The 24,253-nt window shown below is 38.8% G+C and overlaps 2 protein-coding genes across 9 annotated transcripts in view; one reads left to right on the top strand and one right to left on the bottom strand.

Moving 5' to 3' along the window:
* CUNH8orf88 (chromosome unknown C8orf88 homolog) overlaps positions 1 to 24,253 on the top strand; it is a 65,348-nt gene that overhangs the window by 10,171 nt on the left and 30,924 nt on the right. For 5 of the 6 annotated variants that reach the window (XM_050165647.1, XM_050165631.1, XM_050165621.1 and 2 more), the window contains exons 3-5: positions 55 to 128; positions 3,519 to 3,597; positions 12,853 to 12,959. In XM_050165647.1, the coding sequence (XP_050021604.1) occupies positions 55 to 128; positions 3,519 to 3,597; positions 12,853 to 12,959 (260 nt within the window). Of the gene's footprint in view, positions 1 to 54; positions 129 to 3,518; positions 3,598 to 12,852; positions 12,960 to 16,757; positions 17,641 to 24,253 lie in introns of those variants that run through there. The other variant, XM_050165653.1, reaches the window with a different exon arrangement.
* Positions 17,777 to 24,253, bottom strand: part of Necab1 (N-terminal EF-hand calcium binding protein 1) — a 178,790-nt gene continuing 172,313 nt past the window's right edge. For all 3 annotated transcript variants that reach the window (XM_050165608.1, XM_050165598.1, XM_050165589.1), the window contains 3 exons: positions 23,925 to 24,002; positions 22,085 to 22,176; positions 17,777 to 18,846 (listed from right to left, as the gene is read on the bottom strand). In XM_050165608.1, the coding sequence (XP_050021565.1) occupies positions 18,818 to 18,846; positions 22,085 to 22,176; positions 23,925 to 24,002 (199 nt within the window). In that variant the 3' untranslated portion in view covers positions 17,777 to 18,817. The remainder of the gene's footprint in view (positions 18,847 to 22,084; positions 22,177 to 23,924; positions 24,003 to 24,253) is intronic.

Below are 24,253 nucleotides of genomic sequence, written 5' to 3'. Positions count from 1 at the left end.
ATATCATTTATTGAACATGTGAATATTTAGAATAGTTTTTCCCTCTTCTTACAGGACCAGTGTTCCCTTTTAACTTTCAGAATGAATATCCATGTAACACTCAGTGCTTACAAAGTGGAGTTGGCAGAGTAAGTCATAATAACAGACGGGGCTGGGGAGTAGCTCAAGGCACAGCACATGCTTATCCAGGGTTTCGGTTAGCTTGTGTGTCTATGTAAGATGTATGTGCACACTATAGACTGTAAATGACATTGCTAAGTGGCTGTATGCTTTTTTTTAAATGTTAAGGTATATTTCATAATACATTAAAGACTGCACACCAGCTGTATTCTTCTCACTCGGCATTTTAAAATGTAAATCTTTTTCTATATTTGTTTAAAAAATTTAAAGTTAAAAGCTTGACAATTCAAAACCTTGTGTATATCTTTCTAAAATTCTCTTTTCTTGTTGCCCTCCCAAGAACTAACTATCCTAGTTGTTATTTTTTCCTTGAATGTATTTTGAATTTTTGATATAATAGAATTATTTTAATAACTTTATTTTTAAATTTTTCTTTCACATTAATGTTGATGTTAAAAGATAATTAGTGAAGGTTTCCTTCTGGCCCGAGTCCTTTCCCTGCTGGCCCTTTTCCTAGTAACATAAGTAGATATTCTGTCAGATCTTCCGGAATCAAGCTGCGAGACACAAGCATTAACATGAATATGAGGCAATTGCTTAACAAATGGAGCAGCCCTGTGGGTGCCGATGGAGACAGCACATAACAATGTAGCCGTGACCGTCCAGGGCACTTTTCACTTTTTCAAGATTGAAAGGCTTTCTGTGATAAAAACAACAAACAAACAACACCAGGACAGGACTGCTGTGAACAACAATGTTCTTGCAGGCGGTGGTGGTGCACATCCTTAACCCTACACTCGGGAGGCAGAGGCAGGTGGATCTCTGTGTGTTTCAGGACAGCCAGGGCTATGCAAAGAAACCCTATCTCAAAAAACAAAAAACAAATCAAAACAAAGCCTAAAGCAATGTTCTCCCCCTCAGCTCTGTTGCTGCTCAGGTCACGCACTGAGGTGAGCTCTGAGTAGAGAGCATGGGACTTGTGCCCCCCAAGGCCTTCCTTCCTTGTTATTATCGGGTGTCACACTAGTTTCTTACTAAGTAGTTGTGAATTCTTGTGTTGCTTTCAGTTTTTGTTCTCTGTGGCTTGAGAATTGGTATCTTTCATGAGTTTAGTTAGATGTGGTTTTATATGTAGAGAGAGAATTGCCAATTTCACACCATTGCCCGTTTTCTCTTATGTTGTCCTCTTTAAAAAAAAAAATTCCTTTGAAATATATTTTGGGTTTTGGTTTTCTTATATACACAGCAAATATTTTAAGAATATGGTCTATGAGAGTTGCTTCTTCATATTTGGGAATTTGCAAGTTTCCAAGAAGAGAGATCATATTTTTCTTTGTATTTCCAATTCAAACCACAGTACCCCTGTTTTATGGGTAACCCTGTGTTTCTTAAGTGGCCGTGTTCATTAGGGCTACTGCTAACTAACTAGTATCTTTGTTAGAATCAGAAGAAAACCAAAAATATTATTGAAAAATTACAGGTTTGTCATATTTTGTCCCTGGTCGTTAAAAGTCGGCATCGCTATGGCGAAGGCTCTGTCAGGTGGCACACCCTTCATAGCTGTTACAGCAGCAAACCTCAAACCCAGCCCAGCCGGCTCTGCTCTGCACATTTGGCTTAGTCACAAAACTCTGGTCTGTACTCTGACTGTAAACATGACGATCACGCTTACCTTTGCATGATTATGACAGTTAAGTCACAGAACATATAATCACTTTGCAAAACTTTTAGCATATTTTTTCTGTCATTATCATTTATTTTTATTTTTATTTAAAAACAATCTTTTCTCATTTTACATCCCAATCCTAGTTCCTACTCCCTCCCTTCCTCCCGCTCCACCCACCTTTCCCTTACCCCCCCCCCCCATTTACTCCTCAGGGTAATTTTTGCATGTATGAAATATTTTAGATAATGGTTATTTTAATATAAAAAAACATGAAAAAGTGTAACTTTACCTTTGATGTTAGGCCTTGCTTTGAAGTAGCAGTTTTCGAGTTAACCATCTACTACAATTTTAAATGTGAGAAATACACTTTTTACATGTATTTATTTGTGCAAAGCATGTGTGTGTTTTACAACCCCCTGAGTGTAGTTAGCATTGCTTGCATGTGTGTGCTAGTGGGGTTGCTTAGTGGGTCATGAACACCATACCAGTGTCCGCGCCTCTGAAGGAAAAGAACTCCTCTTCCAGCTCCTATTAATGCCAGTAGTCCCCATCTGGCATATTCCCCTCTGCCACCCACGTTAGAATGTTGAAGGGCTCAGTGGTGTGCAGGTTTGGGCTGGCAACCTTAGCCTCTGTGAGTTCAATGCCCATGCTGTATCCAGAAGAATTTCAGAGCAATCCTCCCTACCTTATATTCTTTCACCCCCACTTTGGGGCTCTTCTCTGAGTCCAGAGGGGTGAGAGAGATACTGGTGTTCCATTTAGGGTTGAGAAGTCAACATTCACTTTGACCGTTGTGACCCTTTGAATTAACTACCCCCATACTAACAGAATATGGCTGATTAACGGCATGACATACATGTCTGTTCCACTACTGGTCACACCTTGATTGGCAAGTTAGCACCACATAACACACAGGTTTTCATTTGTCACCAGGATAGAAGCAACACTCCTGTGGCCAAGGATGGAGTGTAGGCATACATATTTAGAAAGCACATAGACATATCCATTTAGCAAGGCAGCAGTAGTAAACCATTCTTAGAGTTTATTACCTCACAATCCATGGGCTTTGGCCAGGTTTACAGCACCAGGCCTGAATTCCCTTCTGTAAAATGGGCTTGAATTGTCAATAGAATGTGATTACTTAGCTGTGTAGCATGCATGCCACTGAGTCCCTGCTCGTCTCACCTTGAGTGGCAGGTACTATTGTGCAGCATACAGGGTTTATCAATGGGTAAGATCACTGATGCTTTGCTCCACGGTGGCCTGTATAGCATATTTTGGCAATATAAAAACCAGCCAGAGGGAGGAAATTTTCAGGTTGGTTCCAGTTTGATGTCTTGGTATCCTACAACCTTCTAGTCGCGTTGGGTAACCAAGGGCAATGGCAATAACTATTTGGTTTTGGGTAATTCTGTCCCCAGCCCCCATGCAGCGCTCATAGGGAGTAGTGAGCTGAGAGGGACTTGGAATGCTGTCTCCCTGTGTAGCCCAGGCTGACCTTGAATTCACAGCCCTCCCTACCCCTGCGGCCTGAATGCTGGGGCAGTAATACAGCAGAATACCACTTTCTGCTGATCACTTTAAGAAGCAAACTTCTCAGGGTTTATCAGTTAGCTCCAAGTATTCCTTGATTAATATTTTAGAGCTTATAAAAATACTTCTGAATGTTAAAAAAAAGTTCATAGACATTTCAGATCCAAGTTTAAAAGTTTGTTTCCTTACTCAACAGTGCAAGACGAATGGAATGCAAGCCTTTTCTCAAGGTCTGACCGAGCAGCAGCAGCAGCACCAGTCTCCAGTTAAGACAGGTACTCACAGGAGGGGAGCGCTCTTTGTTGTTGGCCTCTGGGGTGATTTGTTTGGGTCAGTCATTATGCTGGTTTCTCTGCTCTCTGGAGACACCAGAAGAACAATGATTTCAGTGAGATGGAAGGGTGCACATTTTATCAAATTTTCCATTGGGTTGTTTGATTGACTTGTACTGTACATACATACATACATCATAATACATACATACATCATATACACTACATACTCATTCTTGTTCCCTCCCTCTGTCTCCTTCCCTGCCCTTCCCCTTCCTTTTCATTTTGGATATTTGACCCCTATCAGATACCAGATATCTGATTTTCAGTTGTTAGCCCCAGTCTTGGGGCACATTTGTTCTTTCAGTGCTCAGCATTTTAGTTGGATGACTCTGGAATTGTGCTTCTCTTTTGTTGCTGTATTTTAGGATTAGATGTGAAAAATGAGTGCCAGCTTTTATGAGCATTTGCCCTTGTTCCCTTTGGGGCTTCATACTTTTACAAAGTTTGGTCTTTTGATGCACTTTGAGCAAATTTATGGATATATTTGGAGACTTTGAGATGCACAGCTTTATTCTTCTATAATGTAGCTATTACTAAAGAAAGACACCTTTTCCTCATTGAAGGGCCTTGGAAGGTTTATTGGGAATTGGGTGATTTGGACACTGGTATTTGTCTATGAACACTGAGTTCTAACCCTTTTTGCTGGCATCACACTGACAACTGTAGCTTGTAGAAAGTATTGATATTTGGAGGTTTTTTTTTGTTTTGTTTTGTTTTGTAGACAGGGCTTCTCTGTGGCTCTGGAGCCTGTCCTGTAATTTGCTTTGTAGACCAGGCTGGTCTCGAACTCACAGAGATCCACCTGCCTCTGCTTCCCAAGTGCTGGGATTAAAGGCGTGCGCCACCATCGCCCGGCTGAAAGTATTGATATTTGGAAGCATAAACTCTCTAATGCTATTCACTTTCAAGATAGTTTAAGATATTTGGGGTTCATTAAAATTTCATATTTTTAGGATCAGATTTTCCATTTATGTAATAGAGGATATTAAAATTTTGATAGTTATGACATTGAATCTATGGATTATTCGGGAGGAATATTACCATGTTGAAATATCATGTCTTGTAATCAGTGTACAGGCACATGCTTGTTGGAAATGCCAGCTCTTGTCCTGGGAGTGTTTGTCAAACAGATTAAGCTTATATGAAATTATAGAGTTCAGAGAATGTTGATTCTTCCAGTTGTTCACCAGCTTGCCATTCTGATGGGGGAAAACTTCCAGGTCCCAACTTGGCTCTTTCCCACGACGTCACTCAGGCTCCTCCAGATGGTCACCTTGTCCTCACTCACTGCCTGTCTTTGCTCAAGCACAGTCTCCAGAAACTTAGGAAGAAGGATGTTGAATCAGTGACTTTTTCAAGTCTATCAGTTTGAAAATGGCGTTCTTCCACGTTCCCACTTGACTGATAGTCTGGCCAGACAGAAAATTTCAGCTGAAGATGAGCTTTCAAACATGCATGCTTTAAATAAGGAAGACACAAAACCTGAGCTATTTTAAGTTCTCATGTCCACGAAAGAGCTAGAAAAGACAAGGCTGTAGATCAGACAGACAGTGAGCTTCCTCAACACGGAGCTGTGGGGCCTTTGGTGTGGAGAGCTTTTGTGCATTTCTTTGGTAGTTTTCTCTCCTTTATTTTTCTCTCTGTTCCTTTTCTAAAGCCCCTATTTGAGTCTGTTATTAAAAACATTGGCTTACTAGTTTTTTTATATTTCCATGGTCATTCTTTACCCTCTGAACAGCCTCTCACCCCTCTGTGTGTACGGGCTCATTTTGCTAATATCTTTTTTTAAAAAAATCAATCTATCTATCTATCTATCTATCTATCTATCTATCTATCTATCTATCTATCTATCTATCCATCCATCCATCCATCCATCCATCCATCCATCCATCCATCCTGTGACAGCGTGGTCCAATCTGAAGTTAGAAATCCTTAGTTTTCAGCCCTTCCCATCAGGGTGATTAGCCCATCTTATTATTATTAGCTGCTTCTTTCTACACAGCACTGTTTACAGCAGAAGCTGTCACTTTCTTCCTCTCCTCTCGGACAGGATAGATCTATTCCTTAGGAGCTTCATCGAGAGACACAATGTATTTATTACAGAGATCATCTTTGTGGGTGTGTGGCTTGTCTACTTGCTAAAATGCAGAATTGTGTGAGCATTGCTACATTTTCATCACAAAACACGCTCACTTCTTTCCCACTTGCCTATTCTTGCAATCAAGCAGTTAATCACTTTCTTGTGAATTACTTTTTTTTTTCCTTGATAAGTGGTTGGTAGGAATTCCACTGTATGGTTATATACATTTTATTTATCCTTTTGCATTACAACTTTTGATTATGGTTGATATTATTCATATAAGAAGTTATTGTTTGGATCTTTTTATTTCTCTGTAGTAGAAGTTGGATTGTTTTACTATAGACTAGGTAAATGTATGATTCCATCATACTGTTTTAGAGTAACCTTGTAGGTAGATGTATCTGTGAATCTACTTGTTTGATAGAACTTGGAATTCATAGTTTATCATTATTATTTAATTATAGTAATTCTATAGTATAGACTCTAATTTTCAAATTGCCATATCAAAGAAATTCAAAATCTGTGTTCAAATATTTGTGTAGCCATTTCTTCCATGTTGAATGTTGGTAAGAAGTTGCTCATTCTATCTTATTTTATAACTAATGTCTGATAAGAACTCCACTATTCTTCCAGAGAATGGTCATTTGGGTTGTTTTGTGTTGATTAATCTACTTAGATAATAGTAAATTTTGTTTTTATTCTTCAGAGAACCAGCTTTGTCTTTGTTTTGTCTTTGGTGATTGTAAATTCATTTTTCTTACTTTGGGTTTAGTTTGCCACCCAACCCCAGCATTTTAGTATAGCTTATTCGGTCATTGCTTGTATATACTTATTTTATTATTCGTATGGTTCATGATAAGAGTCATATGATTTGTCTCCACAAACCTCTTGTTGATGCTCAGTTCCCCGTTAGAATGGCAGCAGTGGAGACAGTCTTTACACTAGGTTAAAGCCAGTCTCTAACGTGGTCATGCCTCCTGTGCTAAATGCGTCCTGGCATGTTAAGATGAAGTCCGGGTTCTTTACCTCCCAGATGCCGTGTTGTTTGGATTTTCCAGTCACCAGAATTATAAACTTTTCTTTCTATATTAGCTAGAATACTGTTCTAAGAACACAAACAGAACAACACATTTCCTTATATGCACATTTTATTAGTTGAGAATTTTTCACAGTGTGCTTTCATCATGCATATCTTCCTCTCACAACAACCTCCAGACCCCTGCTTCCCCACCAATCCAATTCTGTGTCTTTTTACTTTGTGAAATCCATCAAGACAAATTTTTGCTCCTCAGTTATTCCTAGATGTGTGGTGTTCCACTGGATTGTGGTCAATTATCAAGAGCTGTAATCTTGGAGAGCACTGAGCTTCCCTCTCCTAGCAGCTAACAGTTGCCAACAGCTCCTTTGCTAGGGAAGGGACTTAATGCACAAGTCTCCTCTCCATATTGCGATTTGTGTGACTGGGGCTTGTATTGGTTTTGTGTATGCTCTCATAGCCTCTGTGGGTTCATACAAGCCTCTGCCCTTCTGTGACAAGGAGACACTTTCCTAATAGCTAAACTTCTGGCTTTTACTCTTCTGTTACTTCTTCTTCAATGATCTCTGAGCCTCTGGAGGAGGGGTGGAGTGTGTCTGTTCCATTTAGGGTTGATAACTTTGCAGTGTCTTATTTTCTGCACCATGGTCAGTTGTGAGTCTCTTTGTTCATCATTTACTGAGAATGGAAGCTTCTTGGTTAAAAGTGAGAGATGCATTAATCTTAGTCATTAGCAGTCACTTTAATACTTTATTTACTTAGCAGAGTAAAAGTAGTAACTTGTAGGGATGGCTACTTGGTTTCGCACAACCAATTGAAATGTTCTTCTCTGGGAAGATGACTCCAGATTTCAGCATGTTCTTTGTCTAGAGTCAAAGCCTTGTGTGCTTTCTTCTGCTAGTGTAGCATGTCTCTGGGTATTTTCCTTCAAAACATTTTTTTTTAAAGTAGTAACTTCTCCCCTGTAGCTCATGGACTTGTGGTGCAAGTGTGGGTTTCATGTTGTGGAACTGGCCTTAAATCCAAATCAAAGCAACTGATAGTATCTGCTGTAACGTGCTGCTACAGTGGGCATGGCTTACCAGCCTAGTCATTGCTGTAGCTCCCGAGGTTCGAGATTAGTGGGGTAAAATTGATGGTTGCTTTTTTCCTCTGGTAGTGTTCTTAGCACCTAGTGTAGTAAGGAGGCTGCTTGTTCATTTCCTGGTGGTTCAGACTCCCAAAATACCACACAGAAACTGTATTAATTAAATCACTGCTTGGCCAATTACTTAAGTGTATTGCTAGTTAGCTCTTATATTTAGAATTAACCCATCTCCCTTATTTTATATTTTACCATGAGGCTCATGGCCTACCAGCAAGGTTTCAATGTGTCTGTCTCTGGCAGCCGCTCCATGGCTTCTTCCTGACTTTGCCTTCATTCTTCCAGCATTCAATTTAGTTTTTTCTGCCTAGTTCTGTCCCACCCTATCAGGCCAAGCCAGTCATTTTTATTAACCAATAAAATTCACAGCATACAGAGGGGAATCCCACATCAAGCTATCCAGTGGGGAAAATCTTTCAGGTCATCAGCTAGAGTTCTCCATGGTCTATGACTCAAATATGTGATGTAATCAGCCATAGTATTGCCCAAAACCTTTGATGAAATAAGAATTTGGTTGAAATGAAGCTACATTTCAGTCACATTCTACATATTTGAGAAACATTCATGTGTTTTAAAATTTGTGTATATGTATTTTGTGCCCCAAATGTGTGCCTGATGCCTGTGGAGGCAAGATGTGGACAGCCTTGTCTAATTCCTGATTTTAGTGGAATCACTTTGAGTTTCTCTCCTTTTAATTTGATGATGGCTGTTGGCTTGCTGTATATTGTTTTATTATATTTAGATATGATCCCTGTATCCCTAATCTCTCTAAGGCCTTTATCATGAAGGGATGTTGAATTTTGTCAAATGCTTTTTCAGCATCTAATGAAATGATCATGCAGTTTTTCAGTTTATTTATATGATGGATTACGTTAATAGATTTTCATATGTTGAACCAGCCCTCCATCTCTGCGATGAAGCCTACTTGATCATGATGGATGATTTTTTTAAATGTGTTCTTGGATTTGGTTTGCCACTATTTTATTCAGAATTTTTACATCGATGTTCATGAGTGAGATTGGTCTGTAATTCTTTCTTGGTTGAGTCTTTGTGTTGTTTTTTATCAGGGTAACTGTAGCCTCATTAAAAGAGTTTGTTTCTATTGTGTGGAACACTTTGAGGAGTATAGGTATTAGTTCTTAAAAGTTCTGGTAGAATTCTGCACTAAAATCATTCAGCCCTTGGACGTTTTTGTTTGGGAAGTTCTTGATGACAGCTTCTATTTCCTGGCAGTTTATAGGTCTATCTGAATTGCTCACCTAGTCTTGATTTAATTTTGGTATATGGTATCTATATAAAAAACTGTCCAAGTCTTTTACATTTTCCAATTTTGTGGAGTACAGGTTTTTGTAGTAAGACCTAATGATTCTCTGAATTTCCTCAGTGTCTGTTATGTCCCCCTTTTCATTTCTGATTTTGTTAATTTGGATGTTCTCTCTCTGTATTTTGATTAGTTTGGATAAAGATTGTCAATCTTGTTGATTTTCTCAAAGAATCAGCTCTGTTTCATTGATTTTTTGTATTTTCTGTGTTTCTATTTTGATTTCAGCCCTCAATTTTATTATTTACTCTCTTCTACTCCTCCTGGGTGAGTCTGCATCTTTTTTTTTTCTAGAACTTTCAGGTGTGCTGTTAATTCGCTAATATGAGCTTTCTCTGATTTCTTTATGTGGGCTCTTAGTGCTATGAACTTTCCTCTTAGCACTGCTTTCATTGTGTCCCATAGGTTAGCCTTCATTTTCATTAAATTCAAGGAAGACTTTAATTTCTTTCTTGACCCAGGTGTGGTTCAGTAGTTAAGTTTCCACAAGTTTGTAGGCTTTCTGGGAGTAATATTGGTATTAAATTATAACTACGCCATGATGATCCGATTAGACACAGGGTTACTCCAATTTCTTTGTATCTGTTGATGTTTGCTTTGTTACTGAGTATGTGATCAATTTTAGGTTCCATGAGTGTGATCAATTTTAGGTTCCATGAGTGCTAAGAAAAAGGTATGTTCTTTTTTTGTTTGGGTGGAATGTTCTATAGATGTCTGTTAAGTATTTGATTCATTACATCTGTTAGTTCTCTTGTTTCTCCGTTAAGTTTCTGTCTGGTTGACCTGTCCATTGGCAAGAGAGGAGTGTTGAAATTTACTCTTAGTGTGTGGGGTTTGATGTGATTTAAGTTTTAGTAATGTTTCTTTTACATATGTGGGTGCTCTTGAATTCAGAATTGAGACTTTATCTTGATGAGTTGTTCCTATCATGAGTATAAAGTGTCCTTCTCTATTTCTTCTGATTGATTTTAGTTTGAAATCAATTTTGTTAGATATTAGGATAGCCACACCCGCTTGTTTCTTAGGTCCATTTGATTGGAAAACCTTTTCCCAACCCTTTACTCTGAGGGTAGTGTCTGTCTTTGAGGTTGAGGTATGTTTTTTTGTAAACAGCAGAAGGTTGGATCCTGTTTTTGTATCCATTCTCTTAACCTGTGCCTTTATAGGTGAATTGAGTCCAGCGATATTAATGACCAGTGGTTGTTAACTGCGGTTATTTTTCTGGTGGTAGAGTTTGTGTGTTTCCCTTTGAGTTGTGCTGGTGGAGGTTTGTCAGATGCTTGTGTTGTTATGGGTGTTGTTGGCTTCCTTGGTTTGTGATTTTCCTTTTAGTATTTTCTGAAAGGCTGGGTTTGTGGCAACGTATTGTTTAAATCTGTTTTTGTCCTGGAATATCTTGTTTTCTCCAATGGTGAATGCAAGCTTTGCTGGGTATAAGTCTGGGCTTGCATCCATGGTCTCTTAGTGTCTGCAGCACATCTATCCAAGACCTTCTGGCTTTCGTGGTTTCCATAGAGAAGTCAGGTGTAAGTCTGATAGGTTTACCTTTATGTTACTTGACCTTTTTCCTTTGCAGCTCTTAATATTCTTTCTTTATTCTGTATGTTTTGTGTTTTGATTATTATATGGTGAGGTTTTTTTGATCCAGTCTGTTTGGTGTTCTGTATGCTTCTTGTACCTTCATAGGGATATACTTCTTTAAGTTGAGAAAGTTTTCATCTATAATTTTGTTGAATATATTTTCTGGGCCTTTGAGCTGTAATTCTTCTCCTTCTACCCCTATTATTCTCAAGTTTGGTCTTTTCATGGTTTCCCAGATTTCCTGAATGTTTTAAGAATTTGTTAGATTTAATGTTTTCTTTGACCAATGAGTCTATTTCCTCTATAGTATTTTCAGTGCCTGAGATTCTTTTCTCTTATATTCTGTTGGCTATACTTATTTTTGTAGTTCCTGTTCACTTACCCAGATTTTCCATATCTAGAATTCTCTCATTTTATTACCTCTATTTCAATTTTCAAATCTTGAACCTGTTGCCTTCAACTGTTTGTTTTTTCTTGGTTTTCTTTGAGGGATTAATTTCTTCCAACTTTTTGTCTTCTCTTCCATTTCTTTAAGGGAGTTTTTTACTTCTGCTTTAAAGGTCTCCATCATTTTCATCAAGTTACATTTAAAGTCATTTTCTTTTACTTCTTCTGGGTTAGAATGATCAAGTCTTCCTTTTGTGTGTCCTCTGGGTTCTGGTGTTACTGTGTTGCCTTTTAGGATGTTGGAGGAATTCTTGCATTGGCACTTACCAAGCTCTTCCTTCAAATGAGGCCAGCAAATGTCTTAGCATCTTAGTCCAATCCTTGCTGTGGCTGTTTCTTAGGTCTCCTCAGTATTGGAGCAAGCTGTGTTCCAGGGTTCCTCTGAGCTTGCAGGTGAACAGGTGGGGGTGGGGTAGGTTGGGGAATATCCCAGCCACAGGAATACTCCCTTCTGGCTGTCTAGAAAAGCTGAGGGGGCTGTGGCAGGGCCCCTGGTTTTTGTCCCACTGGAGAGGTCCTAGAGAGTTGGGCATCTGACTGTTCAGCCCTGTGGTTGTTGACTTACCTCCCAGTTCTCCTCAGTATTGGAGCAATCTGTTTTCCAGGGTTCCTAGTATTGTACTATTTCAAGCCTATGGTGATGATACATTTCTGGGCATATTTGCAGGCTACCCTATACATCTATACCCTAGAAACATACCAGACCACATTGGAACTTTAGCTTTTAATAGTGACACACGTTTTGATACAATTTAGAGGAAAGAGCAGGAGTCTGTTATTCTTGGCCAGCTCTTTGATTTTTGAAGCAGAAAGTTTCCATCCAGGGTCATTTCACTTCAACTTGAATGACCTCCTTTTAGCATGTCTTGTTCATTAGGTCTGATAGTGAATTCTTTTAGCTTTCCTTTGAGAGAGTATTAGTAGAATTCTTGTGGGGTTTTCTCCCCATACTGATAAGAAATTTGTCAGTTATTTTCTTTTAGTTCTTTTAGAATATTACGGCCATTGCTTTCAACATCAGCATATAGTCAGTATTGATGATAGTTTCTGGATGATTCCTGATGAGAAATTGGCAGATCTCTGAATAGGTGGTGGCCTGAAGATAGGGACCCCATCTCGGAACTCCTTACATTCACCTTGTGTAGTTCTTGATATACAACAGGCATATAATGTTTTTGAATTTGTTTGATTGTATTAAAATTACAGTACTGAGATTAGATAGGCCCACTGTGATTCCATTTTATTGTGATCTGAATATTACAATAGGTATTAATATCTGTTGGCAATGTATATTGCTGCTGTTACACTTTATAATGTTAGGTCATCTTGCTATACCCGAGTAAGCCCTGTATTACCCATTTTTTCATACAGTTCTTTTTTCCTTTCTTGTCTTCCTTTCCATGAGAAAGGAAGATTTGATGAGCTTCTCCCATCTTTTCAGCACATACTGCATGCCCATTCAAAATAATAGTGGGCAATTTAGAGACCTCCAAAGTAGAGTAAAAAAGCTATCTAGGATAGTATTTCTATAATTATGTTTAAATCTTAGTATTTCTATAATTATGTTTAAATCTTACTATCTACAGAGAGAATTAAGTACAGCAGAGATTTCTTGTTGAAGCTTTCAAGTGTTTCCATCTGCAGAAAAAAACCAGACTTTCTGCCTGATCATCCTATTGTACTTCAAAACCCAGTGAGTCATTTGCTGATCTTTTATTGCACAATTGTATTCAGGTGTTTTGTTTTTAACATTTGATTTTTATAAATTAAGAATTTTAACATTCTGTATCATAAGGTAATGGTGGTACAAAGAGCACAAAATTCTAAATGTACTCATATAAACAATCATAAAATGATCATTATTCTACTTAAGAGTTATAACAAAATAATTCCGATTTTCTGTATGCTAAAACCCTTCAGCCAAAAGATTATGAAAACACACTTCACTTAGCAGCCAAAAAGTCCTTAGTTTTCAACTACGTTCTATAATCTGCCTGAAATTTTCTTTATAGCAATATGAAGTGGAAGTTTCTTTCATTTTTTTTCCTGGTGTGGATATCTAGTCATCCTAGCAATATCTAAAGAACGGATAGTGTGCTGACACCTTGTGGTAATGTGCACCTGGCTTATTTGTAGGCTCACTATATTCTGTTCAGTGTCTTCTTTTATACAGACCACTCATGTTAATCTTTACTTTGCTACTTAGCCCCTTACATTTCCATACCAAACCACCAAATGTATGAAAATATACACAGTAGTGTGCGCTGCACCCTGCTCGATGCTTACAGGTAAGGCCATGGGTTCCCTACTACACCTGTGATAGACACTTCAATTCCTGTTTCTCTCTGTATATCGCTAGTTCAAACTTGGGCACTAACTTACCTTGAACCCCACTTTTGCTTTGAAGATGAGGACTTCTGTGTGGGTAGGATGATAACATAAGAACACAAGTAACGTGCCTTCCCATCAGTCACTTTGCATTCACTTTTTTCTGCTCTTTTTGGTCTCTACTTGACTTTTTTATTCTCAAACCACTATTTTATTTAGGTAAAAGTATTTTCTTTTTTTTCATTTTTAATTTTTTTTTCATATATTACATCCCAACTACAGTTTCCCTCCACCCACTCCCACCAATCCCCAGCAACTCTTCCCCTCCTCCACTTCCCTTACAAAAATAGAGCAGGCTCCCAGTAATACCAACCAAACACGGCATAACAAGTTACAATAAGATTAGGTACAAACCCTCATATCAAGACTGGATGAGGGAACTAAATGGGAAGAAAAGGATCCCAAGTGCAGGCAAGAGTCAGAGACGCCCCCCTTAGCTGGACCACCAGAACACCAGGCAAGTGTCCTTGGAGGATGAAGAGTCCTTTTGGTATATGTATATCTGGGTCTTGAGGTGGATGGATTCTCAGTTTTCTGAGGAACCACCAAAATGATTTCCATAGTGGTTTTACAAGTTTGTACTCCCACGATCAATGAGGAGTGTTCCCCATAACCCACATCTTCACCAGTGTGAGCTGTCACTTGTGCTTTGGTCGTAGTCTTTCTGACTGTTATAAGATGGGATCTCAGTCATTTCCCTGATGGCTAAGGATGTTGAGCATTTTTTTTTTAAAAGCATTTATCAGCCACTTTAGATTCTTTTGTTGAGAAATCTTTAGAGATCTGCACCGTACCTTTTAATTGGGTTATTTGATTTGTTTATGTCTAGGTTGACTTTATATATTTTGGATATTAGCTGTCAGATTGCAGTTGCTGGAATCCTTTCCCATTTTATAGGCTGCCATTTTGTCCAGTTGATGTTGTCCTTTGCCTTATGGGAGCTTTTCAGTTTCATGATTGTTGGTCTTAGTGTTTGCACGATTGGTGTTCTGTTCAGGAAGTAGTCTCCTGTGCACATTCAGGGCTATTCCCCCACGTTCTCTTTTATTAGGTTCAGTGTATCTGGTTTTATGTTGAGGTCTTTGGTCCACTTGGACTTCAGTTTTTTGCAGGGTGATGGGTAAGGATCTAGTTTCACTATTCTATGTGCTGGCAGCCAGTTAGACAGCACCATTTGCTGAAGATGTTTTTTTTTTCCATTGTGTATTTATAGCTTCTTTATAAAAACTTAGGTGTATAGATTTGTGTGGGGTTTTTGATTCCACTGATGAGCCTGTATGTTTTTATGCCAATACCATGTGGTTTTTATTACTAGAGCTCTGTAGTATAACTTTAAATAAGGGCTGGTGATACCTCTGTAAGTTCTATTTATTGTACAGGATTGTTTTAGCTATCCTGGGATTTTTTGTTTTTCCATATTGAGTATTGTCCTTCCAAGGTCTGTAAAGAATTGTTGGAATTTTAATTGGGTTTGTATTAGATCTGTAGATTGCTTTTGATAAGATGGTCAAAAAGATGGTCATTTTTACTATGTTAATCCTACTGATCCATGAACATGGGAGATCTAATATTTTCAATTTCTTTCATCAAAGATTTTAAGTTTTTGTCATACAAGTCTTTCACTTCTATGGGTAGAGCTACCCCAAGGTAGCTTATATTATTTGTGGCTTTTGTGAAGGGTGGTGTTTCTCTGATTTCTTTCTTAGCCTGTTTGTTTGTATATAGGAGGGCTACTGATTTTTTAAAAAATTGTATCCAACCCATTCATGAAAATGTTTATCAGCTGTAGGAGTTCCCTGGTAGTTTTTGGGATCACTTATGTGCACTATCATGTCACCTTCAAATAGCGATATTTTGACTTCTTACTTTCTAATTTGTCTCCTCTTAATCCTTCAGATATCTTATAATTTTAAGATGAGACTCAGCACTAAGTTTGCTGAGCAGAGCTCCACTATGGTATAGAATACAATCTCCTTTTCCTCTTTTTGGAATTTTAAGTTTTGAAAAATCTCTACAATTTCCACAGTCATGGGGCTGGGATAATGTTTCACTGGGCAGGAGCACTGGGCACAGAGGTATAAGCACCTGAGTTTGAATCCCTAGAACCCATATAAAAAGTTGTGTGTGGGTACTTACGGAAACAGGAGGGTCATGACCGTCATCTGAGTTCCAAGTTCAATGACACACCCTATCTCGAGAGAATATGTGAAAGTCATAGAGCAAGATACGTGACATTCCCACTTGGCCTCCATGCATTTGTTATCTGTGCTTCAGTTGGCGCATATATACATCATAAATAAAATATATTTCCTTGGTCAGATGTTAAAGTTGTTTATATTCATTGTTTCTATAAATACATTTCTCAATTGAAGCTTCCTAACAACTTAGGTGCCTCCATCAGTTAGACACCTTTAGTAGGGTTTTATTTTGGCTGTTGTGTATGTATGTGTGCGTGTCCGACACTGCATATGTTCAGAAGTCACAGTAACTTTGCAGGAGTCACTATTCTCCCACTCGGAGGTCCTAGGGATCACACCCAGGTTGTCAAGGTTAGCGGCAGGCCTTCACTAGCTCCGTAGCCATTTCTTTTTCAAATTAAATCAGGAAGTAAATTTTTAATAATAACATTTTTAAGAAAGAAATATTTGATGAAAAAGGTATTAAATACTTGAATTTTCTCACTTGTTTGAAGAATTCTTGGTTTGTAAGAATATAAATTTTAGTTTTACATAAAACACAATCACTTTTTATTTCCAGGCTTAAATGATTCATTAACACTTTATTTTGTTAATAAAAGCCTGACAAACTTATTTTGGATAAATATACATGAAAATTGTATACTTTTGCTTTATGCATTAGCAACATTTATAAAACTAGGTACCACAGAAACGTAACAGATTTAGAATACAATTTACTATTAAAATTTAAAAATGGATTACATAGGTTTGGTGAAACAAGTGTATTTGATAGTTTGTTACTTTAATAGTTTCTATAGTAACATGCATTTACATGTAAGTAGATTCATAGTATTTGGTTGATAAGCTAATTTGTGAAAACTATTTCATTAGTCTAATTGATAAGTTATCTTTCTTCTATATTACAGGAAAACAACCAAAGTTTTAAGTAGCATTTTAAGAACAGATGAATTTGAAGATAAAGAATTATTCATATTATATTTTGGACACCTGCAAATGAAGTGAACCTAGTAACAATAACTGATGGACTGTGACGATTCAATTTATTTTTACTTTTGATGGTTGGCTATTTGGCTTCTCATAAAATGAGGAAGAGATATTGTAAACTATAAAATTTTTCTAATCAATTTCAGCTTTACAGGCAGTTCCTGCAGAAATTGGGAGGTGGCTGGAGAGTGGGTGCCATGGGGGAGGTGGGAAAGGACTAATTTGCATGCTACTTGCAGCTCTTGTTTTTCACCGCTTGTAATGATGGAATGGAAATGTAAGCTGTAAAGATTCTCAGATATAAACTACTTGCTACAACGTATTCATGGTGCATAATTTTGTTGCCCTTAAAGCCAGTGCCACTTATTCTCTCCCACAGATCTCCCATCAGCACTTGAACGGGTCACTGTGTCGGCTCCTGCAGTGGTTCAGGTGTTCAAAGCATTGATAGACATCTCAATCACGTGATTGCTTGTACCTAGGTTGTTAATAACATGGTCTTAACATGGTCTTAGACCCATAACTACGAGTAGAGAAACATTTTGAAAACAGGGGTAGTAAAACCGAAGTGGAAAAGTAGCTGATACTTAATGTCGCTCATCAGACTGTATGACCCAGAGTCACAGTCGAAAAGTAAAATTGAGATTGTTTCCAAAGGAGGTAGTACAAATTCAGGCATTAGCAGATAAACTGAGGTACGTTACTTTTCCGCTCTGTAATTTCTCATAATACGAATATATATGGGTAAAGAACTGAGGAAACTTTTGATTCCTAGGAATTTAGTGCACTGAAGTGCATATGATGTGTCAGAAAGGTGTGCATGAGCCCGCTCCAGGAGGAGCGCAGCCTTGTTTCTCCTGAGCATGAAGGGCTAAACCGGCTTCTGCCACTGTCGATTTCCCAACTTGGTCTGGGGACAAAGTACCTTTGTTTTCATTGCTTTTCACCTCAGAGAAAGGGACAGAAACAAAACCCCAAACTCGTTCACTAAGCAGAAATGTATTGCTTTCTAAGAATGAGATGTTTATGCTATGGCGTCATTGTTGTGTGTCACCTACGAGTTTCCTTTTTGTTATAGGATCCAGTCTGTATGTATGCATTTTCACACATTCTTTCTCACACCCAGGAAAGTCTATAAAATAGGTGTATTTAGTACTAAACTTTTGTGCTTGTTTTAAATTTCTTTACTCTGTTGAGTTGAAATTTGATTTAAAGTATGGATTTTTAAAATCTAAATGCAAGTGTTCACTTTTCATAGTAATCAGCTATTTTGATTATATACCAAAGCCTTCTGCCATAAACTTTAATTTCCCCAAAGTTTGATCAGTAATGCTTAGCTTATATATAAGAATCATGATACTAACAAACAAAAGTGTCACATAAGTAAATGCCATAAGTTACTACGGAATGTTCACTTGCAAAACACCAGATTACAACATGACACATGGGCAGAGCTTCTACAGGCTACAGCCAAGTTTGTTTTCTGCATTTATGTTAATATTAAAGGGAATATTTGGAGGACCATGTGATGGACATGTGAACCTTACTGAGGAATGTCTCTCCCACAGAACAATGTTACTGAAAAAGTCATGAACACGGATGTAATCATTTAGAGCATGTGACAGTGTACAAACCTGTCATGTTATGATGCTCCAGTATACAATTCTGCACATGCTATGATGTTCCAGAAGGTCTCGGCTAGATTTTACCATAGCTCTTACAGTTTCATGGCTTTATCTATATGCCATTTTTATCTATTAGGATTTTGCTATAATGACCAACAACAATGTAGCAAATCAATTAGCATCAATTATCAAGAGTAACAATAAACTTTGAAAATAGTCCCAGAATACACTGCAGAATAGCGTACTTACAGTAAACACATTGAACAAAAGTGAGCCATTTGTCAGCCACAGAGAACTTTCCAGTTTGCATTTTAGATTAGAACACTTGTACTTGGGACCGTAATGTGTAGAGACATCTAATTGTTGTTCAGGATCCACCATGAAGCTGAAAGAAGAAAAAAAATAATGAAAATAAGTCCAAACTGTAAGGAGATCATTCCCTTCTTCAGTCTGCACAGTTGCTTTTCTAGTTTTCAATTCTAGACTCTTTGGGATATTGACTTATTCCTGTGTAATTATACGTAGGTTTTTGAACCTTGTCGCTGAGGACTTTACAGATGAGTGACACTTGTCATGGGAAGGTCACCAACACCCTGGGGAGCCATGTTGCTCATCACTTAGTGTTAACTGTATTGACACTAGCAGCTGTTAGGCACTAACATCAGGTACTACATACATGCCTCAGTCAGCTTCAGTCTGAATATATGTAATATAAGCAATGCTTTTAATACATTTATATATTATAGTAATGTGTTCCCCATTGAATATAAACCCCTAAACACAACCTATGACAAAGAAATACGGCTGCTGGCACGCCGTGGTAAAGGTAGACGGGGTAGGCTCCGTTTAAAGCCATTATCTTGCTTGCCCTCAGACCTTACTTTCTTGTGCCGTCTTCCCCTTGTGGAAAGGATACTCTGGCTCCTGAGCTGAATCCCCAGCTCCTGGTGTCTGCATGGTTTATGATTAGTGGGCCTGCATCACTGTATTTCAGTATGCTTCGGTTGACTTTTGTATTTAATTGCTTATAGGGATTTACTTTGGTTTGTATACTTATGTCTAGATGTTGTTCCGCTTATTTGAGATGCATCGTCTTCTGTGTTTCTAAACATCATAGGTCCCGCTTTCAGTTTCTAGACTTAAATTTGTGCAGTGACTATGGTTTTGTTTTCATTTCTAACCTTCATTGTGGTATAAGATCCAAAATGCACAAATCTGGTCCAATGTTAAAACTCTAATGTCTAGGTTCCAGATTGCTGTTCAGGGTTGTGTTCCTGCAACCACACCTGGGAAACTTTAAAATAGGTTGAGTTGTTCCAATGGATGAATGGATATTAAAATTTTATTTGAGGTAAGTTTCTCTCTCTCTCCTCTGTCTCTTTCTTGATAGGCTTTCTCTATGCAGTTTTGGAGCCTGTCCAGGAACTCTCTCTGTAGAGCAGGCTGGCTTCGAACTCAGATCTGAGTGCTGAGATTAAAGGAGCTCCCATTTGTGTTAGAAGCCAAGACTAACTTTTTCCTTATGTTAAGTTCCATTTATCATTGTCGAGATTAGGTGTGATATAGAAATGAAGGCAAAGCTGGACATAAACTAAACTGCACGAACTTCAGCCTCGGGATGAGAGTTGATCCAGTTTTATTTGTGCCCAGTTTTCTCTGATTTATGGACCACTGAGAGAGTGGAGCGGAGTAATGCATGTATCAGTGATGGAAGAGTTCATGACATTACATCCAAAATAATGATGATGCTGGATCAGAAAACTCATTAGGTTATTTTATGTTTACAGTGCTTACTATACCATTTCTCCTGCCCTTCTTGCTAACTCATGACCTTCCACTTACTGGGTCTATCCAGGTCAGAAAATCTATAAGAACAAACAGTACTTTCACCCTTTTAAACCAACAAGCTTAGTTTTGGGAGAATTGAAAATAGATCTGATGGCAAACACAAACATTACTATTAGCCCTTAGAGATCTGCATGCCTAATACCAGTGTTTGACTGTTGTGTCATATAGCACCAGTACAGCCTTAAAGAAAAGATGAACAGATAAAAGCTAGCCCCGTTTTTTGGGTATTCTATTGACAAAGGTTGTAGTCAGTCATATTTACATCATTTGTGTCATAGGCCGAACCTATTAGAACAGCAAGTTTAAGCTTGCTATAATAGTGAAGCTAAAACCTTGCTAGATAAACAGAATGTGGCCTCCTCAGTCTCTTCCTCATAGCCTGTCAAGCACACTTCTGGTACCTTGAGATACCAACCAGCCGTGTTCATGGCTTTTTTGTTTGAGGATTAAACCAGCTATGCAGTGAGAGATTCTGAACTCTTGTCCCCAGAAGCTCTCCTGGCACACCAAGCTCTGCCTTAGACTGTGGGGGTCAGTTAAACTGGAAGCTCTCTCCCCCAGCCGCCTGTCTCCTCCTCCAGCTGCAGCACCATCTCCCACCTGGTCTCCAGAGCATCAGATCCCCACCCCTCCATTACGACTCTTTTCAGCAGTGGTCTGGTCAAAGTCCGTTTTCTGTGTCATTTTCCCAATCACTTTACCATGAATGAATGCCCCCAGGTGCGTGGCCTCCCTGCATTCACGCTGATACTGTCTTATCCTGCCGGTCCTGGTTCTCCAGAGTAAATGAGGCTCTTGTTCCTCTCCAGATCTTTACAGAAAGACATTTCCTCCCTATCTTGTCTGCACATGTCCTCACTCAGAGTTGATCTCGCTGCTCTTGTGCAGCTGGAATCCCAGCCGGCTCCTGGTGTAGGTCATTGTCCTGCTTGGTCAGTCTGCACTCATGCTGACTACTCTTGTCCACCCTGCATCCATGTCATCAAGGTCCCTAAACTGTTGTTCATCTACCTAATTGAGAGATTCTCCACCTTAACTTGAAGTAAGTCTACAAAGCCCGTGTTGTCTCCAGGGATGACTACTTTGTGCCTTGATCTGTGTTTTGTTTTTATGTAAATGTGTGCCCTTTGTAAACAGCTTTTTGTCATACTGGGTGGACAGCACTTTACCCTTACTTAGAGACTGTTTTTGTTTTGTACATCAGTTAGCTCCTAGCTAAATAGTTGGTCAGAACAGACTCCCAACCAGTGCAGGAAATGGCTAAAGTATCCCAGAGCTTCAGTACCACGCACACATTACTTACTCAGTAAATATGCACCAGTAATAACTGAGTATATGGGTAGACAGCGAGTGGATTTTCTCAGTCACACTAACCTTTCTTCAGACTTCTTAGACAATCCCAAATCTCTCTCCTCCTGGTATTTCAACTATTATAATGAACGTTTCTAACATTCTAACAACTATCTTGTGATCACTTATTTCACATTGCATTCAATGTACTAGTTGTAAAATAGTAAAGAACATGATTTTTTTAAAAAAAGTATATGAGTTGACTTAAATTTTTCTAAAATTGTGATAAACAACTACCAGTACTAGGTTTAATGCAGCTAGAAACAAATGTCATTAAGGACAGAAGACAATATTTATTCCACTCCCACCCCAAATTTTAAATAAGCTGGAAAGAATGCTCCATTGGTAGTGCAGGAGACCCTGCTACCTTAAAGGAAAGTGTGGTAGAAAAGCAGAGAAGCAGGGCCATGCACAAGAGTGCTTACCGGGAACTAGCATCGTCGACGTGAGTTCCGGAGTTTCCAGGAAGTCCACGTTGCTTCTTTGGAAGGTCTTGCTGTAGTTTGTCTGGAGGTGGCTGTGAAGAGATTGTGGGTTAAAGCTGTGCATCTTTGTTTCAAGCCTTCACAAGTAGAGTACAGCAGAGACCAAATTCAACCAAGATGGCAAGATTTGGGGTGGTTTGAACTAAATGACCAGACAGTCTGCTCTTAATGCTTATTTAACTTTAACACAAGCTGAAGAGTAATAATGATCAGAAATTTAGAAGAAAGGGCCATTAAAGATAAGCATACAAAACACGCAACAACAGGAGGTAGGCTGAGTTCCAGGAGAAATGACAGAACTTTAATATTTGCTTGAAGGACAGGCTAAGAACAGGAACTAAATTTTCTAACAGTAGAGAATACAATTCTCATCCTTAAAACAGCCAACGTGCTTGGAGCTAAGGTGCCTTCCAGACTGCCTGAGATAAATGGTTGCCATTGTGCCCTTATTATAGCACAGAGCGCTTCAATTATTTATTACTGGACAAGCACTCTGCCATTGAACTGCACACCAAGACTGCTTCTTGAAGCCAAAAAAATAACAATTTGAGGTGAAATATGAATCAGTTCAATTTCCCAGCATTCTTTTGTTTCCATATTTAGCCCCCTAAAATACAGATTATTGGAGAGCTATATTTTCTGTGCTAACTAAAACCATCAGGAACTCTTTATGTGATAAAAAGTTCCCTCATCACATATTTTAAAATTGTATATTTCTTCTGCCCAATTTTTTAAAATATTTATTATGTATACAATATTCTGATTGTGTGTATGCCTGCAGGCCAGAAGAGGGCACCAGACCCCATTACAGATGGTTGTGAGCCACCATGTGGTTGCTGGGAATTGAACTCAGGACCTTTGGAAGAGCAGGCAATGCTCTTAACCTCTGAGCCATCTCTCCAGTCCCTTCCCCCCCAAATTTTAAATAAACAGTAAAGCAAGATCCATTGATAGTGTGGTAATCATTTTTACTTTCAAAGCTGACTTTGTAAGCTTTTCCAATGTCCTTTCTTCTTATATTTGTAATCTTTAAGGACATTTTGAAAAGTTGTATTAACCACAGTTTTAAATGCAAACACAACGATGTCCACAGAACTCATTTTAAAAAAATCTCACACCCACTCATCACTTCTTCCTGAGATACCTGTGACCCTGTCTAATTCTGCTTTACCAAGGCAATCAGTAAAGTGCAAAAACTCAGAGTGGGATCATCAACATAAATTCCGAAGATTGCAGGATTCAGTGGAACAGGGTCTGCACGATTTGAGAGGAAGGAAATAAATACTCAGATGTGTGATGCACAGGCCTGAATCCCAGATGCTCGAGGCTACAGCAAAAGTGTTTTAAATTCAAGGCCTGCCTGGGCTACAGAGTAAGTGAAGATCATTCTGGACAACTTTTCCACCTGATTTCAGATCATAACCTTAAAAGGAAACTGGGATGCACCAGTGAGAGAGTGCTTGCTGCGCATGCTCAGAGCCCTTGGTTCAGTCTGTAGCACCACAAAAATAAGCAAAAACAACTGTGCCAACAGTGAAAGTGTCTTCATGTGCACTGCCACACTCACGTTTAACAGTCTGGAAGTGTCTCCATGTGCACAGCCATACTCACGGTTAACAGTCTGGAAGTGTCTCCACGTGCACCGCCACACCCACGTTTAACAACAGTCTGGAGTGTCTCCTGTGACCGCCACACCCACGTTTAACAACAGTCTGGAGTGTCTCCATGTGACCGCCACACCCATGTTTAATGAAACAAGTCATTTTTCCTTGCAACTTACCGGTTCCACACGCTGCTGTTCTCCCAGAACTCATAAATCATGTAGCGAGATTCATTTGCAAGCTTCTGTATAGAAATACTGAAATAGAAAAGGCATGATTGGGCCCTGGAAATTAAAGCAGCAAAGGAGGGGTGGGAGAAATGGCTCAGGCCGAGCAAGAATGACAAGTTGCCCAGTCCTCAGTGCTAAGTCTGCCTCCAGCTGTGTACCTATGCACACACATCGGCACACATATCCATAACCACTCTGAGTGCACACGCGGACAAAAGTGAACCAAATTTTCTAATCTCTGTATGGAGTATGCAGCAATGTTACCTGTATGTATAGGA

Source organism: Alexandromys fortis, unplaced genomic scaffold (genome assembly GCF_014885135.2).
Source record: "Alexandromys fortis isolate MF-2015 unplaced genomic scaffold, M_Fortis_MF-2015_v1.1 scaffold_18, whole genome shotgun sequence".
Lineage (NCBI taxonomy): Eukaryota > Metazoa > Chordata > Mammalia > Rodentia > Cricetidae > Alexandromys > Alexandromys fortis.
This window is presented reverse-complemented; position numbering and strand designations above follow the sequence as displayed.